At 42.4% G+C, this 10643-nt stretch overlaps 1 protein-coding gene across 11 annotated transcripts in view; it reads left to right on the top strand.

Annotated features, from left to right (window-relative positions):
* Nucleotides 1-5292, top strand: part of LOC119437723 (uncharacterized) — a 108717-nt gene extending 103425 nt beyond the window's left edge. For 8 of the 11 annotated variants that reach the window (XM_049660808.1, XM_049660806.1, XM_049660807.1 and 5 more), the window contains one exon: nucleotides 4475-5292. In XM_049660808.1, the coding sequence (XP_049516765.1) occupies nucleotides 4475-4723 (249 nt within the window). In that variant the 3' untranslated portion in view covers nucleotides 4724-5292. Of the gene's footprint in view, nucleotides 1-4469 lie in introns of all 11 variants that reach the window. The other 3 variants (XM_049660815.1, XM_049660813.1, XM_049660814.1) reach the window with 3 other exon arrangements.
* The last annotated feature ends 5351 nt before the right edge of the window (nucleotides 5293-10643 follow it).

Genomic DNA, 10643 nt, shown 5'->3' with positions numbered 1-10643 from the left:
GCTATCGCACTAAAAGTTTATTTTTAAAGCTGAGCATTGCTGTTGACTTGTGACGCTGCACAGAATAAGGGAAAGAGTGAGAAAGATTGCAGGAAAGGTTAACAATGGTGCAGTGGGATTCGGAGGGTAATCTCACGTCAACACAAGTGTCGCGATGTCTTTTTCTTACGGGAGAAACATGAATGGTACCATCACTCTGCTTTTATGTACCTCTCAAGGACACTGGAAACCAGCACCCATCTGTTTGTGTTGCAGGTTATCCATGTAGTAAACTGCACTGGCTGCATGCTGTAGAACATGCGAGCGCTGCATGTAAACTCATCTTGAGACCACCATCTCTACATTAATGAGAAAAATTGTGTCAGAGACACCAGAACATACTACGATTCAGATCAACTGAAAGTAGGCAGCCTTTGCGTCACTGCATGATGTTGCACCCCAAGGAGGTAGGCTGTATAGAGTAAGAGTTGAGGCAGAACAGCATGGCTTGAGAAGTGGGTTGGGGTTACACTTCTCGCTCTTGACAGATACTTGTGGGAAAGCATTCCGCAAAATACTACTCTCTGTTTTTCTCAACCTCCCCTTTTTCAGCCATTCCTGGAAAAAAATTTAGGACCTAGGGTATATCAAAATTCCTCTTCCAACAGTCACTAGAATAACTTTCTCAAATGCAACAAATGTCATTAAAATTGGCCGAGGGAAAATCTCAAAAAAGCATTTCTGCGTTTTACATGTATTTGAATAGGCAGCATTGGAGCAGAGCCCGAGCTAAAGCTTAAGATGTGCAGTGATGACCAGCACGTGGCAACCAACACATGTAGCTTTCTGCATCTCTATAACCGTGGGCACCTCATCGCACCAAAAGAAGCCATGTATGCATGAGTGCTGAGCACACTTGGTGAAGTTGTCATACATGACAATGAAGGCTCTTGCCAACCTGTGCTAGCTGCTTTCGGCACAGTGTAACAAGTACACTGTCAGTCATTTTCTTGTCCTTGCCAACCTAGAAGACAATGCATGCACCGACGTCAAAAAGCTCAGCAAGTTCATCCACACATGGATAATTCTTACATTGCCGCAGCTTCACGTAACACTTCAAGATAAGCTAAATTATGGTGCTACCAAGGGCATCCCTGCTATGGTGCTTCTTGAAATACCACACCAGTTTTGGCGGCAAGTCAATCAGCAAGGTCATCTACAAGGAATCACGTTTAACTCTTTCCCTACCATGGGGAAAATAGGTGTTTTTTGTATGTTACGACAGACGTTTTTTTTTTTTTTTTCTGAAGGAACTACGCACTCAATATTTAATGTAATAATATAAACAGAAAGCAAAATGAATGCGCTTTTCATGCACAAAAGTTTTATTAACGAGATATATGTCATAAAAAAGGTAAATTGTTGAAAGCAAGATTGTCCGATAAAATTGAACAAAGTTTGTAAAGACACACTTGTATCTACTAAAAAATGTTACAAAAATTATGAGATATACAAAATGTATTGCCATCTATTAGGCACTATTAAAAAAATTAAATTTTTCATTGAACAGGTATTCTGCTACAAAAATTTAACTGCAACTGTAGTTGGGAGTGCTGGGCTGCGGCCGCCAATGTTCTGGGCTGGTTTGCATCATCGTCGCTTTCAGACTGAAAGCCCAACGAAAATTCAGCGTCCTCTCACTCACTGCTATTCGATGTATGGATAAGATCAGCTGCAGAGGCAACATCTGCGATCTCCCAAAGCATGCGCGCCGTTTCCAGAGCTGACATTTATGCATTCTGCTTTGACGATCGCGAAACTTCGGAGCACGTTTAAAAATCACCGCTTGGTGGGAAAATAGCGAACTGCTTAGGAAACAAAGGTATAGATTCTCCTCTTTCACGTCCAATGGCGTAGTGTGTCCGTGAGTGGCGCGGAAGGTCTCGAAAGCGGTGTTTCAAACCATCGATAGCGGGCGGCCATTTTTTCACTCTCCTTTGATGATCGCGAAACTTCAGAGTGCTTTTCAAAATAACCGCCTTGTGGTAAAAAAGCAAACTGCTTAGAAAACTAAAATATAGCTCTCCTCCTTCACGTCCGATAGCGCAGTATGTCCGTGAGTGGCGCAGAAGGTCTCGAAAGCGGCGTTTCAAACCATTGATAGAGGGCTAACCATGCCCAATGGGCATGGTACACAAAGCGTTACAAAAACTAGATTTTTGGGTTTTATGTGCCAAAACTACATCTGTTTATGAAGCATGCTGTAGTGGGGGGCTCCGGACCAATTTTAATCACTTGGGGTTCTTGAACGTGCACCTAAATTTAAGTGCACGAGTATTTTACCATTTTACCCCCATCGAAATGCGACCGCCGCAGCCTAGATTAGACTTGCAACTTTGAGCTCAACAGTACAACACCGTAGCCACTGAGCTACTGTGTTGGGCAGGAATCGCATTCCTGTTACCTTGTTTGTATCCATCTTACCATCATAGTTGTCATATTTACCATGGCAGAAAATTGAGGTATGTTTAATAACTACATTAAACTTATTGTTACTTACTGTGATCTGTCTTCATGCCCCTTTTTTTTTGTTGATAATGTCCTGCCATTACAGAATTGTGCAGGACAGCGGTTTTCCTGATCATAAGCTATGCACATTTTAAAATAATTTGCTAACAGTTTGTGGCTTTGAATAAAATTGCAAAGTAGCAGCACGATATACATACATTTGCACACTGGTTGAGAAATATTGGTCTCTCGGAAACTATCTTTCGAAGCACAGAGAGCAAGTGCAGTGGGATTCTTGTGGGCAGAGCTACTGAATTCTTAGGTTATCATTGAATATAGTTGTCACCTTCTTGCACACAAGGTAAATAAGTTTCCTGTGGACTTTGTTTACGTCAAAATATACCATTTTTGGTGGCTTCAACAGAATTGACAAGTACACTATGCAGTCACTGAAACACTTTGTGCCAGCACACACAGCACATGCACAAAATAAGAGAGCACTTTTTGCACTTAGGTTCTGTCTTGGCTTCCTCAATCTGGAATGATGGCCATCAGGCCAAGGCATTAAATTTTTTTTGGTCGCGCTCGTACCATGGCACTGCTATTTAGTTAATCTTGTCCAGCTCACGCCTACAATAACTTGGTGTAAATATTTTGTTTGTGTAATTAGTGGATGAATTTCTTGTGAAATCTTACCTCGATATGAAGGCCTGCGAGGTTCTGGAATTTGATCAAGCATGAGGGAGTTTGGCCCTGCCACATGGGGAACCCAATAGCTGTTAGATGTCAACAGCCTGAAACCAAGCTCTTGTGGCACTGCCATTGATAATAGTTCTGTGTCTTTTTCAGTATAAGCATAAAGCAGGGAAAAAACACATCTTACTGCTGTTGAATGTTTCTCAACAGGTGAAATAGAGCGGATGTTCCGTTAGGGATAAAATTGCTTTATTTACAGGAGATGGTCGATGGTGAGTGCACTCTGGCAGCCAGAGCTTCTCATCGTCATGTTCTCTCCCATTTCATTTCTAGTATTCCCATTATATTCAACGACTGATTTTTCGGACATGCCTGATTCAGGGGTCTTCATGGCACTGCCAAGTACCTCATAGAGCCAGTGTATAAGGATGTCTGAAATTTCAGCTGCTGAGACCCTACGCTGTCTGATGTTTTGGACTTCATGCCGTGACCGCAGGTCCGAAACAGCACTAACTTAAATTTTATTATCTCAGAGCAACGAACAAGCACTCTCGCACGCCGATCCGCTGGCAGCCATAGTAGTTTTGTGCTGTTGTTAGGCTTAGCTGCTTCGACGCTCGCTATCAAGCTTCCTGCTGTTCGGTGCCGAGTTTTTCATTTAAATGATTCGCGTACGTCATCCTCGCCAATGGCGTCGAAACACGGAAAGCATGACAAGGGTCTAAAGAGTTGCATTACGCCAGTTTGCAAAAGTCAGCTTCGTTGCAATACAGTTTTTCAAGCATACGTACTGTATTGCAGTGAAGCACACCAAGAGTGCAGTGGGGCCACTGTCATGGGAGATAATATGTGTTCCTTAATTATGCATGTGCGTATGGCACCCGCCATCTCCTTTCACAGTACAAGCGCTGTTATAATTATACTGGCATTGTCTTTAAAGCTGTTTCGGACGTGGCTGTGGTGATTTCAGCTCCTGAGGGCAGTTAAAGGCATGCATTCGTCTTTTTGTATATTTTCATAGTCCCTAGCGAGTCCGAAAAATCACATTAACTGTACATAATAATTATGATTTTACTTACTCGCTTTGTTAGCGCACTTGTGCATTTTAGACGGGCTAAGGTCTTATTTATCATTGTAACATTGCGAAGGTGGTTGCTGTGTTGTTTTCATCATGGTGTGGGCCCCGCACTTTTTCTTGATGGATGATATTACATTATCTTTACAAGGTGAACAGTTGATAAATGTTTTGTGTGCATTTTACATAGTAAATTATTGTACATGTTTAGTGCAGAGCAATCATATGCAAGGAAGAACGAGAATGGTACTGAGTCCGGAAGGAGGCTGGCTACAAGGCTTTTCATGGGGAACGACAGCTCTTCACCACAGGCTGCACCACTATCTTTTGCTGATACTGGAGCTGCAGAAGACGATGCTTCTGGCATACCAGATATGGGGGATGCTTAACCGAATTGACGAGGAAAGATCTCGAAATGTGAAACGGGTATTGCTTGTCGAATACTTTGTGCAACAAATTTCCTAGAGCTTTCTTACGCGATACTCTTGAAGTTAAACTGACATGCAAGTATGAAAAAAAACTAAAAATTGTATAAGGGGGGGGGACAGTGCTGTAGTGATAGCACACATGCTGTATTTTCAAGACTGTTTGTATGTAGGGAGAACTTGCAGAACAGCAAAGGCACAGGGGCACAATCCGCATTATCTCAACACAAGTGCACTTAGGTGTCATTTGTTACTATTTATCGTGTACCTGTTTCTTGGCTGTACTTCAAGCTTTCTCAGGAATAGATTACCAATGTGCCCAGGCCTAAAACTTGTCGATACTTTGTCCTTTCCTCTTCAGTTTGCTTTCTAGAGGTGAGTGTTAGGCATAACTAGCCGAGTTATTTGCCAACTATGCTTGGAATTCTAGGAATGAATGACAGATGAAACATATGTACTGTACAGTGCGGTCTTTTGGTAACAATAATCACATGCCAGAAAATTTCATCATTATAGCCGACTATTGTTACACAGGGTGTTACAGCAATGAATGTCTGATTATTAATAGAAAGGGATTCGAGACAAAAGGATAATTTTTGCTGGCCAAGATTCATAGCAGTAGCAAACATGTAATTGCAGAAATAAAGTCCACCAATAGTACACAAAGCATAATGTTGGAAGCTTTGTACCTAGCAGCAGTTTAGAAAAATGTGGACTAAATATGCAGTCAAATGCTACCGTATTTACACGATTGTAAGTCGACTCGAATGTAGGTCGACCCCCCCAAAATTGCATGTCTCAAAAAAAAATGTGTGTGTGTTTGTGGGGTGGGGGGGGGGGGAGAAAAACCACGCGAGTGCATTTCACACAAGGGAAATTTATTGATGGGGTTGCTAAGACTACTCATCGTCACTAGAGTTGACCTCACTGGTACTGCTGCCGTCATAGCTGCTGCGGTCCCACCGTACATCGTCATCAAAAGTGAGTCCACACTTCGCGAACGACCGCACCACGACATCGCGCGGTACAGCCCCCCACGCAGAGAGGACCCACCCGCACACAGTAGCCAGAGAGGCCAAATTTTCTCGTGCTGAAGCCGCCACTGCCGCACCACACGTTCACTGACTCCAGACTTGCGTCCCGATGTGCAGTTGTTAGTTTCCTCAACATGGAGGATAGCAGCCCGTTTGAACGCTGCTGAGAACGAGCGCTGAAAGTTCTTGGCACTCATGACAGGCGCGACGATTCAGCACAACAGCAGAAGTGACAGATGCGCGCGGCCGTCGAAAACAATCGTATCTCAAAGAAAAGCTCTTCCGCCAACTACTAATACCCCCCTAACGGCGGCTCTTCCGCCAGCTACCAATACCCCCCCAAACGGCGGCTCTTCCGCCATCTACCAATACCCCCTAAACGGCGGCTCTTTCATGATCGATGCTCCCACAAGAGCCGTGCGCTCGTGGTGCGTGCAATCAAAATGTATGCAATACAGTAAAGTATTACGCTACGCTTCTACCGTAACCATAAAAACGTAGATGCAAAGTTGTAACCACGCCGTAGCGCCCTTGATTTCTCATTTCTCTTGCCGTTACTAGCAGTACACGGTTCGGTTTCGATTCTAAGTCGACCCCCCAACATTGGATTGCCAAATTTGAAAAAATGGGTCGACCTACAATCGTGTAAATACGGTATGTATTTCACCCTGCATTTTGAGTCCATATTTTCTCTGAACTTGTGCCACGTGCATACCATTTTATAGCAAATGGTTATGATTTGCATGCTGGCTGACTTCAATTCTACGATTGCAGCATGCACCATGAAGTTACTGAAGTTAATTAATGAACATCGGTAAGTATGATATTGGCAAGTATCATGCAGCTTCTGATTTTCACTACTGCTGTGGATCTTTGCCCGCAAAAGTTATCAGCTTGCCTCATGTCCCCTATTTTTAATTGGAACAGAGCTGATTGTCGTTGAAGCACCGGTATATGTCTCTATACAGACATATAATTTCTGTAATTTGGCAGGGTGCATCATCATCATTAATCTCGTGAGATGGTTCAGTGACTCTTTGCAGGAACCTGTGTTGCAATTTTCAGTCAACTAAGTTGCAAGAAATGCAAACCCTAATGTTCTTATTTGCATAACTATATATTGGACAATGTTCAGAGTGTTAACGATGTTGAATAAGGCTTAGTTCATTGGAAATATGGCTTAGTTCTGTGACAGGCAAAACTTGACAGTCGCACTGTGTATTGCATTTACTTGCTGCATATGCATCAACAGCAGCTCTTTGCAATGACTAAGATCATGCATTGAATTGAAGAATGCATTTATGGGTGTGTCTACCAGTGATTAGAGTTGAACTTGGTGCCACCTGTATATTGTGATTTTGTTCTGTTCGTGACCTGTTTTCTTGGAAAGTACCTTTTTCAGAAGCCAGAAATGTATTCTATTGTGAAGCTGACAGTTGCACTATCATATCCAGTTGATTTTTGCCACGGAGAAAGAATAACAGGAGGCGAAACTCGGGGCCGGCGCCAGCGCGAGCACTGGTCGTGATAATATCACGCTGGGAGAGGAGGAGACGCGCTGGCGGTGAACGTCGGCGCAGCGCCCCTTGCGGCGACGGAAGGAACTACTTCCCTCGCGGTCGCAGCGGCGCGCGCGTGGCCGCGGTAGCCGCGGTCTCCGACGGCGCCCGGCGTCGTCTGCTACTGTCGGATACCGCCCAAAACGTTTTGCTCCAGCGCGGTTTGCAATCCGGGGATAGAAGACCTGTAGACCGTGTTAGTTGGATATTTTTTATAGATTATTATTTAGGATCACATGCTATTTATGTGGCAATAAGACCAAGAAACATGAAAGATCAGACGTTCTGCGATAGTAGCCAAGGCGGCACACTGGCATCAAGCCGTCGCGTGCGAGCAGACGACAAGAGCCAACGGAGGCATTGCAAGAGCGCGCTCGCCGCGCCACGGATCCGCTGCATCGCTTCGACAAACCATCACATGACCATACGTTATGCGTCCGGCGTTCTGTAGGGGGCACTGTCACGACGTCCGCCGCCGCATGGTACATCCTGTGCTCCTGTGTGACATTATGACGACGCGGGAAGGAGCCGAGTTGCGCCTCCTGTATTCTTTCTCCGTGATTTTTGCTCACAGCCAGTGCAAAAGTTTACATTGCTGAAATGGGATTGTTTCTAGCTATACAAAAGCAAAAATTTGCATTGCTAAAATTATTATGGTATTGTTTTCAGCCATATGTTATTTAATGTTGTGTGGTATTAAGGGCAAATCCTTTAAATTTAATGAGTTGGGTTTGGTGCCACCTGCATATTTTAATTTTGTTCGATGTGATGACCAGTTTTCTGAAAAAGTACTTTTTCAAAAGCCAGGATTTTATCATTTCTTGAAGCTGACAATTTCATTATCATATCCAGTTCATCTTTGTGTGCAGCCACTGTAAAAAGTTTACATTGTTAAACAGAATTGTTTCTAGTGATACAAAAGCAACAGTTTACGTTGCTAAAATGGATTGTTTCTAGCAGTGCATCATTTAATGTTGCATGATATTATTATAAGCAGTCTGCACTGTGTGTCAAACTGTCCTTAACCAATGGGAAGTGCTCAGTGTTTCACTAGGGTGTGAACAAAATTCCATGTTTTGTTATTGCCATAATGTGCATTTTCCAAGACATTTATTTTCTGGGTTTTTCTATGAAAAAATAATAAAGTTTTTCCCTTTTTAATCTCTGGCAACTGAACATATTTTGATTTTAGTCTAATAAAAGTTTTGCTTTCTACAATGGCATGTGGATGCTATGATTTTGATATGGCTGGCTTGCATACTGAGCTTGTGTGACTTAAGGGCAAGGCAACCAGCACAAGAAACAATACAGGTAGGTACAAATAACCCTGTATATCTAAAATGTCTTTTACTGATATCAGTGTGTAATGCATATATGCTAATAGCTAGGAGGGTTCGCATAGGGATATTTCGAAGTAAATTGAATTATCGTGAATTTAGTGATTTGAAGACTAATGTTTCAGAAAAGGGGACTTGAAAATTGAATATTTTCTTATTTCTGAAGAAATTTAATTGTAAATTTCTACGGAGTTCATTGGTTAAAAAAAAAGCTTGTGAGGGCTGTTTACATCATTTGATAAATGCACATATTGCTGTTCACAACTGGATGTCCAGTCAAATAAGGAGCTCGTAAATAATAACCTGATTTCTGTTATCTGGCGCACCATGACAATGACAATAGTGAAACAATGAAACAGCATATCACCAGATGTATGTAGCGTGTTGTGTTCATTGAAGGCGAGATACTGTGGCATCGCATATCATTTTACAAGGATGCAATTATGGTATGACTGGATAAACAATTGTCCTGCCTATATCTTGACAACAAATTCGTATATAAGCTACTGAAAAGCAAGATATTCTTTTTGAATGATTGGAAGTTATCGAACGGAAGGTATGTGCTCTGTGCAACAACTATGCTACCCCTGCAGCAGAACCATTCAGACAGTCCTCACTTGCAACAATCTGTCTATTTCTAGAATCGAGAGTTATTATCCCTTATTCTTGGGGGAAAAAACGAATTTTGACAATTCTGAATGCGGAATAACTCAAATCAAATAACGAGGACTGTTTGATTCATCGAAATTTTGAATAGTATTTGCACATACCTACTTGTACACCATTTTATGGAAGCGTTTAGGTGCCGCCATATTGGGCTGATAATGCTTCTGTTTTCTGTCTTTAACAAAGTTTACGGTACTACAGTCGATTTGCAAGCATGAAAATAGTTGTATAAATGCGTTCAGCGTTTCATGACCATGTTACGTGACTTCTCGTAAAACTAAGAAATTGTTTGTGTAACAACCCAATATGGCGGCGCCCATGAAGTGAATATAAAATTGTCTATAATGAATACCGTATATAACAAAGGTATTTTTGTGTCGGATGCCATTTCATTATGGAGGTTCAACTGTATTGCAGTGGACCATACTAATGCTGCCTCGACGTTACATGAACTCTCCAGCAGGCAAGCTGAAATCCATGGTATCCTAGTTGCCTCCCAAGACATTGCCTCAACATTTTGGGTAGATGAAACAAAAGCCACCAAGACCACAACAGTGCACCCCATTTATTTGGACTGGAGTGCATGTAAATGTCAGCTGAATCCCAACAGTGTAGATACAAGAAATCCAGTGGTGCCTTGTTAATAGGTACACTTGTTTCCAGCTAACATTGTCCATAAAGCAAGTCCATAATAAAGAATCTTGATGGAAAAAAAAGAATGCTTATTGAGAAAAGAACGCTAAAAAAAAGGTTGTTTCTAGCCATTGCACTGTGCACTGAAATTCTAATTTCACAAAGTTTGAGCAAGTTGAGCATTATTCTGGTCACTGGTATCCTTAAAAAAATTCAGTTCAGCTTGAAGCACCTTGCACAGACCATGAGGGCTGTGATGGGCTTCTTATTGATAGAATTCCCAACGGAGCTTTCACTAAAGAAAGTGAGTTCAACCAACAGAAAAGGACTTCAGTAGGGAGAGCTACATGTTGATTAAGCTAGTGCATAAGAGGAAAAACCGCTCTGTGTCCACTGAATTTTGCACATGAGATGCCAGTAGAACAGCTGAAGTCGCACTACGTCAATCCTCGTCTAGGACAGTGCTTACGCTTGAGAGAGCATGTCAGCCCCAAAGTTTATTGGGTGTCACATAGGAGAACGCAGGGCACACTGCACACATTTTGCCACCAGTTTGCATAGGGCTTTCAGTTTATATTTGGAGGAGGTCCTGTCCGTACTGACACTATCCATACTAACAAGACATGAGTTTCGACAGGTTTTGGGCTTTTCGGGGCTGTCTATTGCATGGACAGTGAGTTTCTATATTAACTATGCACAAATGCACTGAAATAGTTTGGTGCCCGCAAAAT

Source organism: Dermacentor silvarum, chromosome 1, assembly GCF_013339745.2.
Source record: "Dermacentor silvarum isolate Dsil-2018 chromosome 1, BIME_Dsil_1.4, whole genome shotgun sequence".
Taxonomy (NCBI): Eukaryota; Metazoa; Arthropoda; class Arachnida; order Ixodida; family Ixodidae; genus Dermacentor; species Dermacentor silvarum.
This window is presented reverse-complemented; position numbering and strand designations above follow the sequence as displayed.